Genomic DNA, 21,600 nt, shown 5'->3' with positions numbered 1-21,600 from the left:
TCTGATATTGCTGTAAGATAACTCTTGTACTAGTAAATTATCATAAGAAAGTTATTACTTTCATACGTTAAGGTTGATACTTTTCTTATATATTTTATTTCTCTCTGATAGATTTATTCGGCTGTCAATCGGTTTTTATCAAACTAGTACACGATTCTGTGTGCCTAGTGGGAGCTTTCAATATTTTCATACTGTTATTATCACGGTGACGTTTACGCAAATTTATATGGAATTGAAACAGTTATGCAGTAGTGTCACTAGATGGCGCTGTTTCAATTCCTTAGAAATTCGCGTTTACGTTACGTGACGGTAACAGTATCAAACTGCCACTAGGCCCTCCGTTCGCATGAAATTATATGTTTTTCACGAAGGTTTTAGTGTCATCATTATCAACCCATATTCGGCTCACTGCTGAGCTCGAGTCACCTCTCAGAATGAGAGGGGTTAGGCCAATAGTCCACCACGCTGGCCCAATGCGGATTGGCAGACTTCACACACGCAGAGAATTAAGAAAATTCTCTGGTATGCAGGTTTCCTCACGATGTTTTCCTTCACTGTTTGAGACACGTGATATTTAAATTTTTAAAATGTACACAACTGAAAAGTTGAAGGTGCCCCAGACCGGATTCGAGCCCACACCCTCTGGAATCGGAGGCAGAGGTCATAGCCACTGGGTTATCACGGCTCGGTTTTAGAATATTAGTGTAAAATCTAATTTATAAAATTAATGATTATTATTTTTCTGGATATAAACTATTAACATTACAATCTTAATATTATTCTTTATTAGTAGAAGTTCACTGAACATTCTCTGGTATTTAGATTTTGGCAAATTCGTTCTTAACACTCCCGATGGTCCGCGCGGGACGGGGGGCGTGGAGCGATGAATGAAAAACCCACGACTGATGCACCTCCTTTCCCCGCAGGCACGATTGGACAGCCGCGCAGTCTTTCCCCCCGTCGCCCGCATATCATGGGAGTGAGTGTCATTAATTAACTTGCCAAGCAGTAGGTGGAAAACCATAGCCTATAACAGAGCTTCCCAGAATAATATTCTTTAATTTTTAGTGCCACTATTCATATCAACCAACGCAATTTAAAACATTTTTCAAAAAAAAATTAGTTATGTATCATAAGCAATTTCCTACGATTTCATTACATGTAAGTATTATGTATAGGTACTTCTCTAAGTCAACGATTGAGTTTAATCCCAAATCTGTTTCAAATAAACAGCTCATCAAGACACATGCATAGCTGTCTTTTTCTCTTACGCTAATAATAACCTAACAATTAATTATATTAAGCGCATACCCACGTGTGGGGAATGAAGTCAGAACGGATGTGACGCACTTTCCCGTGCGAGTGTACAGAGCTAGGCAAATAAAATGGTATGCTTCCCTTCTGATACGTGCGAGCTTTGTTTGGTACACTCGCGGAGAAAATAAACAAGTCATTGCATATGTCATACGCATTGATATCATCACACTATAGGGACTATTCTCTCCTTCCAGGAGATGGAATATGAAGCTTAGCTTTAAACACCACGCTGCTTCATTACAAGAAGGTGGGATTAGGATGATCTGATGTTAATGACGGATTCGACCTCTGCCTCAGATTCGGAGGGCGTAGGTTCGAATCCGGTCTGGGGCATCCGCATATATCTTTTCAGTTATGTGCATTTTAAGAAATTACACATCAGGTGTCACAAACAGTGAAGGAAAAACATCGTGAGGAAACCTTTTCTTAATTATTTACGTGTGAGAAGTCTGCCAAACCGCATAGGGCCAGCGTGGTGGACTAAGGTCTAACCTTTTTCAGTCTGAGAGGAGACTCATACTCAGCAGTGAGCCGAATATGGATTGTTAATGATGATAATGATGTATACATACGTATACGCATTCTTACGTATAATTTACGTTATTCAGCAGGTCCAAGGAACCCTGAGCGCAATCTCTGAGCGGCCGGACATTAATGGAAAACATCCCAAATACCATCTAGTAGCACTATGTGCGTCATTTCATACACAACGCATTTACCGCCGAGCCAGGTGCTACCAAAATTGTTCATCTAATGGCAGTCGATTTCCATGCAAAATGAGTAATGTGCCGTAAATAATGACCAACGCTAAAATAGTGTGGACAGCGCACCGATGACCAACGAACCCAACGCCGTTGGACGCATAAATTTGTGTTAACTATTTCACGTGCGAATCAACGCGGATGTTTAAAATTAGTGTGGTGTGGAAAATAACTCGTTTCTATATTTAACAAATGCAGTCTACTAATTCTTTCAGCACTACTTAGCGCATTTTGGTTGGAGAATTTTGTCTAAATTTTCAAGACAATAACGATTGTCAATTTTTTTTCTATAGTAGGTAGGTAAGATACTTTAAAAGCAAATAATTCAAGCCATTGCGTGATGAAATGAAAAAAATGCCAGCGTAGGATTTTTTTTCTATACAAGCAATCATATGATGATCTACTTGGGGTGCGATTCCGCTGTTACACTCGTCGACGAAATTTTCGCCATTTTAACACGTCTTATTAAAGTCAAAGTCAAAGTCAAAATTCATTTATTTCAATTAGGCTTAGTTTACAAGCACTTTTGAAAGGTCAAGATTATGTCATAATTCAATTTAATCTAATGGTGGTAATAATAGTCGAAAACTTAAAACTAAAGTTACGAGGGTTCTAAACGCGCCTTGGTCCGAGAAGAAGAGAAGAATTCATACATCATGCCAAAAAAATTCTATCTTCTAAGAAATTCTCAGCCTAAGTTGATGGTGCACCCCCCCTACACCCCCGTGCCTCGGAGAGCACGTAAAACCGTCGGTCGCGATCACAGAACAGACATCGCTAAAAGCTAATACTGTCGCGATCATTATCAACTATGTCATCCTATTCGCCAACATGATTTCGAGTAGCGAGTAGCGAGTTAGTCATTTCAGAGCCCTTTCCTATTAGGAATAAGACCAGCTGGCCTATTTCCTATTTTGGTTTCTATTATCAACCCATCAAAATAAAAACACAAATCAATTGACAGAATGTCATCCACATACTATGATACAAATTACAAATATCATCCGGTACTTACGGTGTATATCATTTAGTATGTAGATGACACTTTGTTGTCCACTTCAATGAGTTATTAATAAAGACCAAAATAGTGAATTAGGCCACTGGTTTGTGTGCTGTTAAAACAAGCTGATAATGATGATTACAGATAGTACGTAACCAACGATAAAAGAAAACCTATCACACCTGTGATAGACAAAAACGTCTTGCACAAACCTAACGGTAATGACGAACGGTCGCTGCCTAGGAAATGACGTTGTAATGATGAATACGTAATGACTCTGAGTTGGTGCAATATGTGCTGTTTGCACAAACGTGGTGAGACATTCACTGCATACACTACATCCTATAGATAAACTTCCTGGAATAGTACAATTGGAATCTCCTTCATCATTATCATTATTTTGACGGCCCACTACAATGTCAACTCCCTCCTTATAGAAAGGCGAAAATGGAACTTAGAACCGCCATGCTGTTTCAAATCTGCTTTGGTTTTGAAGAGTTCCTCTTTTGCCTCTTCAAAATTAGTCTACAAATAATGTAATGCTCGGTGGGCTTTTATAATATAAAAAAATAGTTAAACAATAATCAAAAAAAAATCGGTAGGTATTTATATTTCAATAACACGTTTAACTCGAAAAGTGATGAAAAGATATGGATGATATTTAGGACAAAGATAGATTATAGACGTGCTTGCATTTAAGCAACTTTTTATCTGGATATATATTTTTTTTTCTTGACAAGTTAGCCCTTGACTACAATCTCACCTGATGGTAAGTGATGATGTAGTCTAAAATAGAAGCGGGCTAACTTGTTCGGAGGAGGATGAAAATCCACACCCCTTTCGGTTTCTACACGACATCGTACCGGAACGCTAAATCGCTTGGCGGTACGTCTTTGCCGGTAGGGTGGTAACTAGCCACGGCCGAAGCCACCCACCAGCCAAATTTTCACGAGAACGAGATCCAAGGGGTAATTAACCATATTTTTTTAAATGAATAAGTATCAATGAACAATTCAGTACGTAAATAAAATAAGAAATACAAGTTGAATTTTTATGCGACTTTTAATCGACTACGACTTTTAATCCCAATAGAATGAAATAACAAACTCTTCAAAATATTTACAACTCTACAAACGTTAAAATGAAATAAACATAAGCCACCTGTCCAAATCAATCACGGACGCGTAAAATAGTAATAAATAAGGCGGGTCTCACGCCGGATGCGTGCAGTTGTCGCGCGTTACTGCGACGATCGCGGTGTCAAATTAGATGCACGTCTGACAGATCGTTTGAGTACGTCACACTGACTACTTGAGACTCTGATTGACACTACTTTTAATTGTTGCCTAATCTTTCTATTTTAATCTTAATCTAAATAATTATATAAAACAAGAGGTTACTCTGTAAAAAAACTCATAAATACCGTTGATCGGAACACCCTCACGGGTAAAGGCCTCCGCCCAATGATGTTAGAAGAAAAAAGAGGTAGGATAGGTTATACGCGGACCGCTAGTGGCACGTTAAAACTATGCTAATTAGCAAACCTGAGCTCAGCCGCATCGCGTCGTTGACAACACCGCTGAAATAATTTTTGTCTGCCAGTTGTAAACATCGAATGTGGTTTATTCTTCTTACATCATTGCCTCCGCCATCTTTTTCCAGACCTCTCTGTCCTGAGAAAGAATACAATAAGGAACTTAAGCTAACTCTTATTCGGTTCCTGCTATTGCTTGTTTCTCCTTTATCCACCTGTTTTGGGTCGTCTTCTCCTTTTTCCTGTAAGCCCTTCCAGACTGTTGTCTTTATTAAGCCTAACCACCTCCACCTCTATTTTAGGGCATATTGTAAGGTATCATATAATTTGTTTTCTGTCTTATGTGTACGTTCTTCACTTTATATATTCTTCTTGTTTTCAGTACGCTCATTTCCATTGCTTTCTGGCATGCATTTTTTTTCAATTGAACTAATTTATTTTAGTCCAGCAAGCTAATTCACTAAGTTTGACGTAAGTTACTTGACTTAAAAGAAATTGAGATTCTATGTAACAAATGTCATCCGGTGCTTACTGACAACCATTCGTGGATTTCTTAAGTACAATAGATAGATGACATTTTTCAGTTGATATGTTTGTTGTAAATAAAGACAATGAGTGAATGGGCCAGCAGGTCTGACATCCATAAGTGAGAGTAGGAAGGACTACAAACAATAGAACCATTCTAAATCAATCGCACAAACGTAAAATAGCAATAAATAAGGGGATGCCAAACCGGATGCGCACAGTTGTCACGCTAAGACCGGTCTGTCAAATCATAAACGGTTGACATCTCGTTTGGGAATGGATTATATCAAAGAAAACGGAAGTTGTTCCCGTCTCGTTTAAAAATAAGATGGATGCCGTTATTGTTATGGGCGATAAATGTTTCTTTTGAGTTTTTTATGAATATTTGCTTAATAAGCTGGTTATTCGATTTCGACCTTTACTGATTCTGGCTCCTTACGTCAATTTATTTTGAAATCTTTGCGCAAATTTAAAGAATTGAAAAAACGGATTAAATTTACGTCAGACGACCCCTCCAGAATTATAATATAAATATTTAAGGAGCGAATAAACGAATCAATCACGATTATCTCAAAGGCGAGTAACGGATTAGACCTTTGGTATTAGAAGTGTGCATTGTACAGATGTTCAAGGGTGTGTATAGTGGCGATAACCACTCACCATTAGGTGATCATGTTGTTTCTAATTATAATATACATGTAGACATATAAAGAAACAGAATAAAAGTTGTACATTTAATATTTTATGAGAAAAATGCACAACTTTTACGAGTTTTCCCAGTCAAATGCTGACTGGCATGTGACGCCTGAGAAAAAACGTGGATTATGCTGACTAGGACGACCTTTTTCTAAGTGTATACTTAGTGTTCCGTTATGACTGCGTTGAAACAAAAACCGTGTTTTTACGTTTGTCGGAAGATTTTTCTGGGATACTTTTTTGTTCTTGTAGGTATATACGCTATTTATCCTTTCCAATTTTGTGAAAAAACCAAGGTTTTGTTCTGCTGCACTCATCATTCAAGTATTGATAGTAAAGCTGTTATTGTGGAAATGCAAATGAACCGAGAAAGCTGAATTTTGGATATGACGTGGGCGGGAGCTTAGAAAAGCTCAAATTCTCGGCCAAGATTTTGTATGTGCATTTTCCGCCATTTTGAAAAAAATGGTTGAATTCGGTTTTTTCCGCCGCTCTGTTGACGTACGAAATTTTTGGATTTACAAGCTCGATAATTAAGGTTCACGACATTTTTTACGAATTTTATGAAGCTTTTTGTTTATATGTTTTTTTTCAATACCATAACATATCTCAAAACTTAGATGCAGATTTCGGGGGTTGTTCTAAATTGCTTGGCGATACGCCGGCATGATGGTAACTAGGCACGGCTAAAACCTACCAACAGACAAAGACTCAGGCCTTTTTCTTTAACAACTTTGTTGATTTTTTCTTCAGGATTATATTAGAAATCACGTCATTTATTTTTCTACCAATGACAATCCATAACCACATTCCATATTTTTTATGAAACAGCAAATGCCTGCAGATTCAAATGTCTCTTATTTCAAGAACTTTTAGAAAAATGTAACACATATTATACAAACAAATTATTTTAATGACATATTTCCATATTCATACGGGCTTGATTCCGTTTTAAGTAAAAATCTCAGTCTTATTTTAGTTGGAAGTTATATACCTACTCGTAGTAGGAACTGAAAATTTCACTAACAAGCAAAGTTTCGTATGGAACTATCAAAGACAAAGTGCTTTGAAGAACTCGCATCTATATTTATAACATAAATCCAACAAGACGAATGTAAGTATTAAACAGAGAGGTAGTGGTGGGAATGGTCAAGCAAGTAAGAAAAGTTATCTGAACTAATCAAACTAATACATATTTTTTTTGTAGTAACTACAGCATTGAGTCGTGATAGCCCAGTGGATACCTCTGCCTTCGATTCCGGAGAATGTGGGTTCGAATCCGGCCCGGGGCATTTACCTGCAACTTTTCAGTTGTGTGCATTTTAAGAAATTAAATATCACGTGTCTCAAACGGTGAAGGAAAACATCGTGAGGAAAACTGCATACTTGAGAATTTTCTTCATTCAATCTGCATTGGCATTGGGTCCGCGTGGTGGACTATTGGCCTAACCCCTCTCATTCTGAGAGGAGACTCGAGCTCAGGAATATGGGTTGATAATGATGATGATAATGAATTATCTAATTGATGTTTTTTCCACTTTTTTTATTAAGAATACAATAAGGAACTTAAGCTAACTTATTCTAATAACTATACAAATCATGCCCACGTGGAATGGTGGCAAGAAGCCTGCATTTCCGCGCTGGACAGCCAGGCTGACCCTTTGCGCAAAAAGTGAGCCAGCCCTTTACTACTTCTGTCACCAGTCGGGGCAACTAGCCGATAACAACTTTCCTCTTAAGTTTTATATGTTAGTCTGTGTAATAGGTATTATGAAAATATAATATAAAAAAGTATATATGTTAAAAAAAATTATTGATATTAACAATTGTAAATTATTATAATATTGTATGATTCATAAGAGCAACTGTTGAGTTTCTTGCCGGTTCTACTCAGCAGAACCTACCTTTTGAACTGGTGAGTCAGAACAGTGAGGTGAGTGAGAAGAGTCTTCACAAAAAATCAAACTTAACGTCTCAAAAGTGCTTGTAAACTTGAAATAAATGAATTTTGAATTGATTACATATACATTGATTTTGATTATTTGCATATACATTGCTTTCTTTCTTTGTCAAATCTCTCCACCAGCTCTTATACCATTATTAATGTACATCTATCAAGACGTCTTTAAGCTATTTATTTAATTGTAGAAGGAATTTTATTAAACGGCGGGCTTTGGGTTCTTCCACTAAATCACGGTTTATTTTAGTTAACCGACGTTCGCTTAGCTAAAAAAACACGTCAAACGTCGGTCGGAATTCCCTGCGTTCCGGTACGGAATTGCATTGGCTAAAAAATAAATAGTTTAGAATGAATTTATAAATAGATTTGTTAGGAGTTTGTGCGCTTATTTATTGGTTATGGGCAGCGTCTAGGGAACAATTTGGTCTTACAGTCAACGATTTTTTACTGTTAGATATGTTAAGTGCCTCCAAAATCAGCGCAAAAATTTATCTGAGTTTGGCTACTACTATATACTATAGTTTTTACACTTCTTGAACACACAACTCCACATTGTTGACGATACATATTTAGGTGTCATTTGTTTAATTAACTTTTGTTGCTTAAGTAAATGAATTTAAGACAATGGGGATGATGACTAGGTTTGAATATATTTATTTTTATGATACATTCGGGTAAATAAGGTCAATGTTAACTAATTTATACATAAAAAGCAAAGATTGCCTGGATATTTGCAAAATAAATGAGATTATAAAAGTTCAAAATCCACTAAAAATATTTTATCGTAATTAAATGAAAATTCATACAGTTTTAGCTTCCTTACATTAAATGTGACATTTTTTAACTACAAAAATATATACGAACTATAAACATAATCGCAGAAATAACAAAGATATTAGTAATTTTGTTTAAACGCCCATACAAATCTAACGATCATTAATTGCCTACGACGTCATAAGTTCGTACCATTTTGTATGGGGCGTTTTTCAGGGATCCGCGGCAGCGCCGCAAATCTGACTCTTTAAATCCCTGTAGCTCCGAAAGTAATGATCGCAGATACCCTGTTCCTTTTACAAAATTGCTTTACTATTAACGTACTCTTAATTTATATACAATTTAAAAAACTGTCATCATCCCTATTAGCCACCTTTGTTCGCCTCAGTTTCGACGCTAGTGACATACCTAAAAGTATAAAATTTTTGCTTAAAATTAGTCCTATAGTGTATTTTTTATTAGGTTCATTTTAGTATTCATATTATGTTCATAGGCCTTGAGCCCAGAAGCAAAGTATAGCCCACTCTAATTTGAGCAGCATGGTGGATCAAATCTGCATAATCCCTTTCGTATAAGGCTTAATTTTGTAACTGTCCGTTAAATTAAACTATCACATCCATACCACATCGTCGTCATACTACTATGCATACCTACTATTTTGTAAATACCTGACCGATGAGTGAGATGAGATTTGCATGTCATGAAACAAGAAAAAAAAAATATATTTATAGTTGTTATAAGATTATAAATAGCCTAAATATTTGTTAGTAAACTATGTCGAAAGTATAAGCCCGGCCTATACGGTGCGCCTGAAATAATCACAAGTTCGCGTTGGGCGCGAAACAGTGCGCACGCATCGCGCGTTCTAATTTTGAAATTCGAATTCCAATTTTTAGTGATCGTTCAGAAATCATGTTCGTAAATTACAGTGAAATAAAATTATTTGTTTTTTTTAAATAGATAACAGTTTAAGATAAAATAAATTAAATTATTTTTGATGCAACTGAAATCAAAATAATGATAATGATTGTTTACTTTTGTATTGCTTTTGTTATGTAATTTTCCATGTGTTTAATTGAGACAAGTGCATGTTGATAAAATAATCGTTTAAATTTAGAATTATGACGTTCTTCTTTGTCTCCTTAAAAGCAAATCTCTCGCATTATTTTTTTATCAAGTAGCTTTACAGCTCTGATTTCTTGTCCTTTTGAGCCTAAATTCCTCACAATTCGTGTTTTTAAACTTTGTAAATATATCATTGTTTTTTTTATAAACCCTATATAATTTATTTAGGTTATAAAATTATATTATGATGTGTAGTTTAGGTGCCAAAAGCTAGTGGTGGGTGTCTAATGTATTTGTGAACGTGCTTGAAATAAGTGTTGATTAAACCATGGTGGCGATGGTCGAGGTTGCTAATAATAGCTATTTCGCGTCATTTTTACCTGTAAGTTTTTTATGATACATTTTTACTACACGTTCTGTGTTACTCTACGTTCTCGTTATGTACGGCTGACACAATAGGAGGACCAACCTTGATGAACCTGGGACTTCTTGGTAATGAGCACAGAGCCATAAAGTCAGGTCGTCACACTGACATAACAAATAGCCCAGACTCTTGAGCTAAAAAGTAATGCATCCCGATTATGCCAGTTTGTATATGACGTACACGCACACCGATGCACATTTGAAGACAGACCGCAATTAATTTCCTATAACTGGAAATATTCTTCACACTCACACATAAATACTCTTTTGTAGTGTTTCAGTAGTTTGACAGCGAGATACCGTCTGCTGTTAGTTTTATTTTATTAGTCGGTGACTGCAGTACTTCAGTCAATAAATAAAAAGTAACAGATCGAGTACTACGAGATCCGGCATAAGAAATATTAGCCTCATCTGTAATTTTATTAGGATAAGAAATAAATGATAGGAAACATTCACATTTCATAATAATGATGATAGTGATGACTTTGGGTACACTGTTTACCAACAAACAAATTAATAATAAGGTATAAATCGAGTCATTTCACACCGAATAATAATTAAATTAACTTGTTCTTATAAAATTACCTAAAAATACGAGTAAAAGTTTTCATAAACTCGGAACAATAATTTTGAATAACATTTTATAAAAAATAAAACATAATTTAAAAATAATAATATTAAAAAAACGAGTCGATCTGTCGAATCGACCTCCTCCTTTTTTTGAAGTCGGTTAAAATTAATAAATTGCCATTCTACATTCATTTCTAATTATTATGGCTTTAATTTGGCTCTAAAATCTGTCTAATTGAATTGCATCAATTTCATAAAACTGCATCAGAATACAGCACAAGTATAATTAGAACACTGCTCAAATAATCGTTTATTGGATGACGTCGGAGTGTTTCGCGTTTAGATTTGTCCTTAATTAAATTGGAACGATTTGTCTGTTAGTCTGAGCAATTAATTTTGTAGCTACTGTAAGGAAATACCAATATTATACGTACTTGTTACTGTTACACGTACTTACGTGAATAACTATGAGTTAGGATTATTTTAAAATCTTACTGAGTAAAAAACCGGGGTCTGAAACCATGTGGCACGTCTAGTCTTTTTCTACAATCGCAAACGATTCAAAAATTAAAAATTGTATAGGAATGACATTTGTTGTCACGTGATCAAGTTGTCGATCGAAAGTCTCATCCCCATACATTTTTTAAGTTATCGAAGCGTTAGCGTTTGTAGAAACACAATCAACGTACCCCGTGGCTACAGGCCCAGGTTTTATTTCTTCTTGGTCAGTATGAATTCCTAGCCAGGAGTTGGTAAGGTGGTGGTACACTCGAAGAGCACTGTATTAGGTCATCGGTCCCAAATATTATCATTAAAATCAGATATTGTTCATTAAAAAAGAAAGATGGCCGTTGGGATCCCAAGGTGCTGGAATAGCGGCCCCGCACCAGAAAGCGCAGTGTTGGTCGACCCCCCACCAGATGGACTGACGACATCAAGCCAGTCTATCTAGTCAATCGTGATGTTTGGAAGTCCCTACAAAAGGCCTATATCCTGCAGTGGACGTCTATCGGCTGATATGATGATGACGATTCATGATGTTGATGATGATTGTTCATTAAATAGCTATTATCACCTTGCGCTTTCACCCGCACTGGTCCATCACGGTGTCTCTAAGCTATATCCCCTCTCCAATAAAAATGAACACCTGACCTGGTCTTTAGTAATAAGTTACCAAAGTCTTATAAAAGTAAGAAACGCAAAAATAAATGTTGGAATAAGTAGATAAGTCTGTTATTATGAAACATTTCTGAACTTGCGACCTCGTTATCTCATAATAAACTATACGCATAACTACTTCCTCGATTTGACACCAAACGTCCAGATAAAAAGCGAATATTGTGTATTTCATAATGTTGAAACGTCGCCAACCTTCTGTCCTTGGTCATTAATCTTATGGACAGAGGGACGAGACGCGTTTGTCACTAAAAATAATAAAAAGAAAGAAAAAAAGATCCCTTTGCTGAATTCGTCTTATTATAAACGTGGACGGAGTTAGGGCAAATAGATTCTGTAACGTTTAGATGTTTAAAATACACATTTTTCTAACTTTCTTATTATTATTCCCAAACAAAAATTTCCTTATAAGAGAATAGTGTTACTCAAATTATCTTTTCTCTATTTTCAGACTGTAAATTCACCGCCTGTTCCTCATCGAGACATCACGGGGGCAAATACAACAACTTACCGGCCGTATAACGAAGAATACACTTCCGTCCAACGACATTTAGACAGACCACTTCAACAAGAAATAGAAGTCGAACGCTCTAAAAAGGACAAAAAATGGTCTATCGGAAAACTCTTTAGAAGGAAAAAGAAAGAAGACGAAAGTGGTTCGTCGTCACAAAGTGAAGATGGCGGTACTAATCGATCACCGTCTAAAAGAAAAAGTAAAAAGAAAAAGCGATCCCCAGCAGTTAACAACTTTGATCACATAGTGGTCAGGGATACAAGACGAGCTCAAAGCTTAGCTAACCCGAACATCTACGATCTGAACGATGATGGTGTCTTGTCCGATCCTTCGGCTGGCTTTCTCAATTATAAAGCTAATAGCCAGGAAGTATATGTACCAAAAGAAGCCATCCAGATTAAAGATGGGACGTCTCATGTGGGAAAAGGGATTTTAGAGACACCTTCGCGTAAAAAAAGGAAAAGTAGGTTAAAAGCTCGAGTTGAGGCCCTGAGAAATAGCATGAAAGGAGACTCCAGCAGTGAAGACGAGTCTTTAAAATCATCTTCAAATTCATCTTCTATGATTCGATTCCGAAGTGATGACTCATTGATGAGGTCTCGAGACAGTTCTTTAAACAAAAGATCTAGAAATGCTCGAAATGAAAGATATATTAAAAGGTTGTCTCGCGACGATGAAAACCAATTGAACAAAGAAGCTGAATTATTACAGCAAGGCTATACAAAAGCTGAAGTTGAAATGTTAACAAGAACACCAACAAGTCAAAGTAGTGGTTACGGTACATGCAAACGTGAAACTGGAAATAATATAGCGTCAGACCAAGTAATTGTAAATGAAACAAATAGACGTCCCATGAAATCAGAGTCAATATCATCGTTCCCATCAACGCAAAGCTACCCTTCATCAATTAATTTTAATGCCAAAGTAAATAATGAACGTATCAACTATGCTATTCAATATTCAAGTAACAACGTAAATCGAGGAACGCATCATGGTAATAACATTAGAGAAGGAAGTGTTTCAAGTCAATATGAAAATCCAGAAAGTATAATATGTGTGAAGTTTCCTTTGGGAAATGTACCAAAAAAAGAGGAAAAAGCTCCTCCTGTGCCACCTCCACGTGATATGCATCGGAAAGTGGTAACGCCTGTATCGATGCTCTATGAAAACAATCCTTTGATAACAGATAGAATGATTAATAATAATTCAAGCGTAAAATATGGTGTACCCAATAATGATTTTGAAAGAATAATGAGGAGGAGTCAGGAAAGATTTATCAATTATGGAACCAATGGACTACGTCGACCAATATCGACTTCAGAAGACCATATAGCAATGCAAGATAATGAATATATTCAAAATTTTATGATTAAAAATGAGCAACCACGGAGACCTGCATCTGTGTCAGCTGAACCAAAGCATTATGGACATTTTGTAAATAATACCCCGCTAAGAAAATCTGTAGACCAAGGTTACCTGATAAAGCCAGAGCCTGTGCAACTAAGGCAGGACTATTTATATTATGCTGATGATAGCCCAAGGTCTCGTAGGCCTATTAGTATTAAAACTAGTCAAAATGGTTACCAAAACCAATATTTAAGTGACTCACAAGTTTCTGCAGATCTCAGTAATAAAACTTATCAGAGACCAAGAAATGCATCTGAATTTTGGAAAAAAATTGATGATGCTGAAAAACAAAAACGACAACAAAATATTTTTGCTCACTCTAGGAGTAAAAGTGAATTTACCGGACCTATACAGTCAAAAAGGTTATACCCAGAATCTAAGAACTCTATATGGAATAAGACCCAAGATGGCAATGAAGGTGCTGATACATCGAACAAAATAAAGTCAATTGATACTATTGACGGTGCTAAAGTATGGAAAGCAACAACAGAGTACAAACGATCTACTACTATAGACCCAAAACCTACAATTTCACCAACAAAAACTCATGCAAGGCATAAATCGGACACTTATATATCCAGTAATAATTTGGCTTCTGATGAAGATAAATCTTCAGAGAGGCGAAAATCAACAAATCTAGATGATGCGCTAAATGAGTTAGAAGCAATATATAACAGTTTGGGTTTGGGAGATGAAGACCTTTTAGACAGAGCTGAACGCCGAGAATTGATGACACCCAAATTCAATGAGCAGTTCAACGACTGGAATGGAAATGACGATATCCAATTACGAAGTCAACCATCTACTCCACTGCGACGTATATCGAGAAGATCAACTTTACCTGATAAATTGCAAGATGATATGGCATTCCGAAGAATGAACTCTTTTGGTAGCAAAGATAAGCCAAACATTAAAGATACCCAAGCACAAATTAGCTACATGCTAGCGTCACCTGTATATGTTCCTTATACGTCAGATGATGATAGACAATCAGAACGCAATGAGCCTGATGTAGTCCATGATGATGTAGTGTACAGAAACATTAAGCAGACTAACAGTAGACTTAAAACTGTTGATCCACAACCACCTTTTGGTATTCCAGTGGGTCCTATATCTCCAGCACCTCAGAGTGATTATTTACATGCCACGCCTGAAAATAAAGGAAGATCTCGATTTATTCCAAAAAGGTCTCCGGATATCGTAGCCGATGATTTAGCTTACAGGAGTCTGAGAAAAGATAACAGACATTCATCCCTTTTTAATGGTGAACTAAATGGTTATGTAAATAATAATAGCTATACTGACTATCCATTTATGAAAGATTCTGCTGCTAATATTAAAAAGAAACGAGCAGTACGGTCTTTATCTGCAAATATATTTTCTATGATACAAAAAGAAATAGACGACGCCTTAAATATGAGCAAAATGTCCAATTTACAAAAAACGCATAGTAACAGTGATGTTATGCGAAGGTTACGAGATACATTTGAGAAAAATGACAATCAAAAGGACTCCTATCCACGGAACAAGGTAAAACAAAGGCACAATACTGTCAATTTGTTTGTCAACAGCACTCATACACCTTCACATCATTTTGCAAAAGATGATTCATTCATTCATAAAGATGATGTTTGTGTTGCTAAACCACCATCATGTGATAAGTCCAAAAGTTCATCTCCATCAAACCGATCACCACAAGCTTTTAAACGATCATCAAAAGACGAATTTCAACAGGTTCTTAGTATGCTTGCACAAGAAGCTATGGACACTAGTAATAAGCTAGGCGTTGCATTGGCTGAACTAGACAAAAATCGAAACAAGAATGAAAGTTCGGACATCCAGAGTAGGATATCAGACAGTCGATTGAGTTTTATGAATGAATTAAATTACAAAAATAAAGAGGATACACCTGAGTTTGATGAACATAAACCAAAACCGTTTGCAAAAAATAATAACCCATCAAACATAGCTGTAGATAATTCTGAAGAAAGTTTAAAAGGGAAAAATACTGCAGATAGTTTGTTAAAAATATCCGATCAACTTCATAAAGTTGAGGATCAATTAAAATACAGCTTTGAAAAAGAACTGAAACTTGAAGACGAAAGCTATAAGGTTGATAGTCATATAGATGATACTATGAAGGAGTTATCTACAGCAAAAATCATTACGGTATTACATGATGAAACCAGCATAAAGCCTGATGTTATACCATTAACAATCAATAACGATACCGAAGAGGTTGCGATGACAGATAAAATCAATCCTGAAATACCTCCGCTGCGTTATAATCCTCTCAATCCTTTTTTGAACACAGATGATGCATTGAAAGAACTCAACGAAATAAGAGCTTTTAAAGAATTGAAAGATGGAATATCGGATCTAATCGCAGGTATTACAGAGGTGAACGAAAAAATATTAGTACCAAAATCACCAAAAAAGGAACAAGGTTCTCTAAATAGCACAGAACCAGCTTTAAAACAAGTTAGCGAGAAATTAAATGAACTAACACAAAATAGTACTGCCACTGATATAACTAATAGAACATCTGCAAACCTCTCTATTTACGAAGATGACCTAGAAAATAAAAAGGATACAGCTGATTCAACCGAGTACAACTCTTCGGAAGAACTCGCGACAATATTCAAACTCGACTACAATGCACCACGTAACGAAGCAAGTCATAATAACAATGATAATAAAGAACGCAACGACTTGAATTCCCCGAAACTAGTAAACACGATGACTCAGCATTTGAGAAGGCTTTCCGTTGATGAAAGCACTAGTCAAAACAGTTCACTGCCAACTAACGTAGTCCCTTGGAGAGCTAAGAGGCAAAACAGTAATCCACAAAACGAAAAAAAAGGTACGTGTTCACTGATCATGCATGGTGTTCGGATTTCACTTTGATCATTTGCATCCCGCTTATTTGTGTTCGTTAATTATCTCGTTATTTGTTTTTTTTTTTTAATTTTCAATGCATTTGCAGGTGAACTAGTCCTTGATGTATTTAGAGAAAAAAATTAGCATCTATAATCAGACGTTGCTACAAAAATCTCAAAAATGGTTTAAGATGTTGCAACACTGTCTACCTACAAAATCTATTCGATATTTAGACTTATTATTAAAATAAACTTACAAATGTATTGAAAAATGCAGTAAATACCTTTTTGTGTGCATTGTTAACAACAATTATTCATAAAATGTGTCTATTATATCTCAAAGTGATTAAATTAATCACAACAGAAACCTTATCGAAGAATTAATAATTAAATGTCTGTCTATTCGTGATCTGATTTGCTAAACAATGATGAACTTTTTGACGGCCTCCGGGCCGCAGTGGTATGCGCGGTGGATTTAATGACGGAGGTCCTGGGTTCGATCCCCGGCTGGGCCGATTGAGGTTTTCTTAATTGGTCCAGGTCTAGCTGGTGGGAGGCTTCGGCCGTGGCTAATTACCACCCTACCGACAAAGACGTACCGAAAACCGATTTAGCGTTCCGGTACGATGTCGTGTAGAAACCGAAAGGAGTGTGGATTTTCATCCTCCTCCTAACAAGTTAGCCCGCTCGCCGCCCGCCCGCGAGATTGTAGTCAATGGCTAACTTGTAAAGAATTAAAAAAAAAAGAAAAAAAAACTAAGAGTCCACAATCCACAAATACAATGTAAAACTTTCGAGTTTTGTGAATAAAGGTTGTTAAGTTAACGCTACTGTATCAATAACGATTTGGAATGCAAAACTTTGACTTTATAGTTTGCGTTATTTTTATTGTTTTGGCAGGCGATAGTACGAAGTCAAAGCGCAATTGGCACGACTCTGGCACCTTGATGTTAGCTTGCTCGTACACCTTAATGTTCTCGCAGCACCTGGCAGACTTGGATTGGCTGACGCTGCTCGGCTTGCTGTTGGCAATGATCACAATTATCGCCATGCTTGTAATATGATGTCGAACGCTGGTGCTAAATCGGTTGTATGAATCTGCACACTACATTGACAGGTCCAGTAACTATTGGTCAACGCGCTATTCGCTAATGACATATATTTATTTGTCAAATTAAATGAACCTAAAAAACTAAATCCAGTTAATACACCTTTATGTAGTGTGTAGATAAAACATATTACAACCCATTTGGAATTGATATTACCTTGTAGCATACTTACTTATATTATTATTATTTTATAATATTTTATTTTATTAATGTGTAGAGATATAAAGCTAAGCTTAAATAAGTGAAGCACACGAGTAAGAAACATTCCAACATTAAGTAGTGAATAAAGAAAAAGTAATAAAAATTGCAAACTTTATTTTTCAAAAAATTATGTTCTAAAAATTTTCTTAAATGTTTTGTACCTATGTATAATAATGTTATCTGTCCTATAATGAAAATTATATTTCAATGAATACGAGTAAATATTATTACACCAATATTACAGCTGTGATTTTACGTTTGTAATTAAAAATATTATTATATATCATTGTGTGCCAAATACGAACGAAAAACTTGTACCTAATTGATGTTAATGATTGGTTTTTACTTTGCATGGAAAAGTGAATCAATGTTTGCATGTATTTTTATTACTGCATTTTAGAGCTGGTGGTATTTCAGCTTTATGTAAATCTTTAAATTAAACTGAATTGACGGTGTAAAAATAGAACAATAATTTTAACCGACTTCAAAAAAAGGAGGAGGTTATCAATTCGATTTATATCATCGATATAAATCGGTAGATGGGCCCCTCCATATTAAAGAACGCACAATTTTATGTCATTACCCAAAGACGTGAAGCACATCTTATCTTAGTACGTAACAAGCGCATGCTGTGTGTGACTTAAGAAAATATTTACTGTTTTTTCTAAAGTCCACTTAATCCCTTAATTATGCCTTCGTGTTCATTTTGGAAGTATAAAAACAACATGAATAAAGAGCCAATGACAATTCCGCGACGCTTTGAGGCCATCTAACGATCTAAGATCGATGAATTCGTTGGAATCTTTTTTTTTAGATTTGCTATTTCTACACCTATCAATTTAGTGTAGCGTTGAGATTTGTATAAACCGGAATTAGCACTAAATACCAATTTAAGTGGTTCAAGATTTTATTAATAAAAAAATGTGTGCTTTTTAATTTTATTAATAAATATCGATTGCTTCATCGATTTATTTTGGTTTTGTTTATTTTTATTAAAAGGAAGTAATTTTTAATTTAATATTAATATTTATTACAATGTTATGTAATTTTTATCAACACACATTGTTGTGATAACACCAGATAGTACTTAAGTTTTATTGAATTTAAAGGATTTGGCTGAACCTGATTCCTTGCTAAATTGTCAGTTTAAAAAAGTATAGTTAGTTTCCAACTTTGAAAAATTAAAGTTTGGAAACTACCTATATTTTGAATTGATTAAGCTGTTTATATTAATTAACCAAACTTCACACTGCAATAACTTAATATCAAGAGGTTAATCGATATAGTCCAACGAATTTCACTGTAGTAGAATATGAGAGGCGATGTGCATTTCTATTTCAATATTCTCTGCCATACATATTGGTCTAAAATCCGGCATTAGGAATATATACCTTCGTCTGCTATTCATTAGTAATAAGTAATAAATTATAGATAATGTTTACAGTGACATATTGCAAATAGGTTGACTAGACTAGACAAACACATTTTTTATACAAAATCTAGGAAACCATGACTAACCACAACTAGATCAAAGGCAACCTAATATATCTAAATTAAGCATAAAATAAGCTTTAATTTGACATATTACACGACTAAATAACGTTACATAAGTGTTTATATCTGGCAACCCCACAGTTGCAGTGTGAAAGCAGGCAACCTTTATTTTTTTCAATTCTTTTGGGTATATTCTATTAACTAGTGTGTATTTTTTGTAATTAACCCATGATCCCTCATTGGTTATTAAAAAAGAGGAGGAATAATAATAGGAAAAAGGAGATTAAATAAATTAAAAAATACATATCATTTAATACTATCTGGTAATTTAACTAGGCAATCTATGTGCAATGTGTTGATGTACATATTTTCTATCATTTATGTTTTATCCCAATTAAATAACAGATGAGGTTATATATTTCTTATGCTGGATCTTGTACTATATAGGGATTAATTTATTGGACATTTACAAAAAAAAAAAAATTAAATGTGTACCTATTTATTAACACTGTTTTCTAACTAAATAAGAAAGCATCGAAGCCTTACAGATTTGTAGATTATCTATCTATATACTATTGAATATATGATACATCTATTGAATACTATGATATATCTATTGAAGATAATTTCGTAATTGTTATCAATAGGTAGTATACTTTACATCTTATTAATTATTATGTATTTTTCTAGGTGAAAACTGAATGCCCTACTAACAGCTCTACCTGCCACTTTTAAGATTTACTTCGATATTATTTATAAGCAATTTTAATGAATATATACATAAGTAACTGTCGTACAGAAACTGTAAATATATACCCAGATTATTGTAAAAGTACTAGGATAATTACAATTTTATAAGACTTAAAGATTGTTATATAAAATATTTCATTCAAACGCCTAGAACTGCTAGAAGATAAGTATGTTCACTTAAATGCACATTTTTTTATTTATTTGCGAATATGTAGTTAAAACATTTAGGATTTTATAAAACTTTCGTGCTTTTACGAGTAGGTAAATCAGCGTTTTTATCACCACCCTTACTACGTACTACCCAGGTGCTAAGCGTCTTTTAGGTACAACTTAAAGTCATCATTATCAGTTTTTACAAGGCCCACAACTGTGCCTGGCCTCAGGATGCTATACATATGGAGCTTAGACCCACCATTTTGCAGAATTGTGCAAGCTATTCCGCATAAGTAGGTATATAAATGAGAAATGGATGACAATGTGAACAAACATGTCCTATAACTTTATTTATTGTATAGTAAGTAATTGGGAAAACAAAGAACAATCAATAAATTACCTAATAAGAGACACGGCTAAAACTCACGTCATACCGTCGGAGTTTGGCTGACTAGTTTCAAATCTATATGGGGCCCTTAGTCATGAGCTGGTTCTTGCAACGCGGCTGCTAGACAATTAATAAATTTTGGTTGATTACATAATTGACAATCAGGTATTATTAATTATTATTTTAAAATAGGTAAGCAAAATGTGGATTTGTATATTATATATTAGTTAAATATAGGTATTATTGATTGTATGAATTGTATATTATATTCGAAACTATTATGTTTTATTTGTATTGTAATGGACACTACATATTCGTACCATCTATCTACAAAATATTTTGTTATACCTTGATTTTTTTAATTATGATTTTGCGCTTTAGACGAGAACTATATCGCGGCATACATTTTACTTACTATTATATTGTTGTACCTATATGAAATGTAATTATATAAAACATACCTACTTATTTTTATGTAGAGGCTTCCAGTTATTATTATAAAGAGCGTTATTTATATTATGAAAAAAAGTTATGAATCAAATAAAATGTTTTCAGTTATTTTGGTGTTTGATTATATTATAAAGACCTACTACCTTTTTATTAAAAATAATTGACCAAATGTTAGATCATCATCATCATCATTATCAACCCACATTCGGCTCACGGCTGAGCTCGAGTCTACTCTCAGAATGAGAGGGGTTAGGCCTTAGTCCACCACGCTGGCCTAATGCGGATTGGCAGACTTTACACACGCAGATAATTAAGAAAATTCTGTGGTAGGTATGCAGGTTTCCTCACGATGTTTTTCCTTCACAGTTTGAGAAACGTGATATTTAATTTCTTAAAATGCACTCAACTGAAAAGTTGGAGATGCATGCCCCGGGCCGGATTCGACACACACCCA

General features: G+C 35.1%; 1 protein-coding gene across 4 annotated transcripts in view; it reads left to right on the top strand.

Moving 5' to 3' along the window:
• The window catches only part of LOC112054507 (uncharacterized), a 142,901-nt gene extending 121,647 nt beyond the window's left edge, over positions 1-21,254 (top strand). The window contains exons 1-4 of one of the 4 annotated variants that reach the window (XM_024094313.2): positions 9,412-9,481; positions 9,888-10,014; positions 12,253-16,585; positions 17,502-21,254. In XM_024094313.2, the coding sequence (XP_023950081.2) occupies positions 9,961-10,014; positions 12,253-16,585; positions 17,502-17,665 (4,551 nt within the window). In that variant the 5' untranslated portion in view covers positions 9,412-9,481; positions 9,888-9,960 and the 3' untranslated portion in view covers positions 17,666-21,254. Of the gene's footprint in view, positions 1-9,411; positions 10,015-12,252; positions 16,586-17,501 lie in introns of those variants that run through there. The other 3 variants (XM_052885965.1, XM_052885964.1, XM_052885963.1) reach the window with 3 other exon arrangements.
• Positions 21,255-21,600: the final 346 nt, after the last annotated feature.

The sequence above is a fragment of the Bicyclus anynana genome, chromosome 15, assembly GCF_947172395.1.
Source record: "Bicyclus anynana chromosome 15, ilBicAnyn1.1, whole genome shotgun sequence".
Classification (NCBI taxonomy): Eukaryota; Metazoa; Arthropoda; class Insecta; order Lepidoptera; family Nymphalidae; genus Bicyclus; species Bicyclus anynana.
This window is presented reverse-complemented; position numbering and strand designations above follow the sequence as displayed.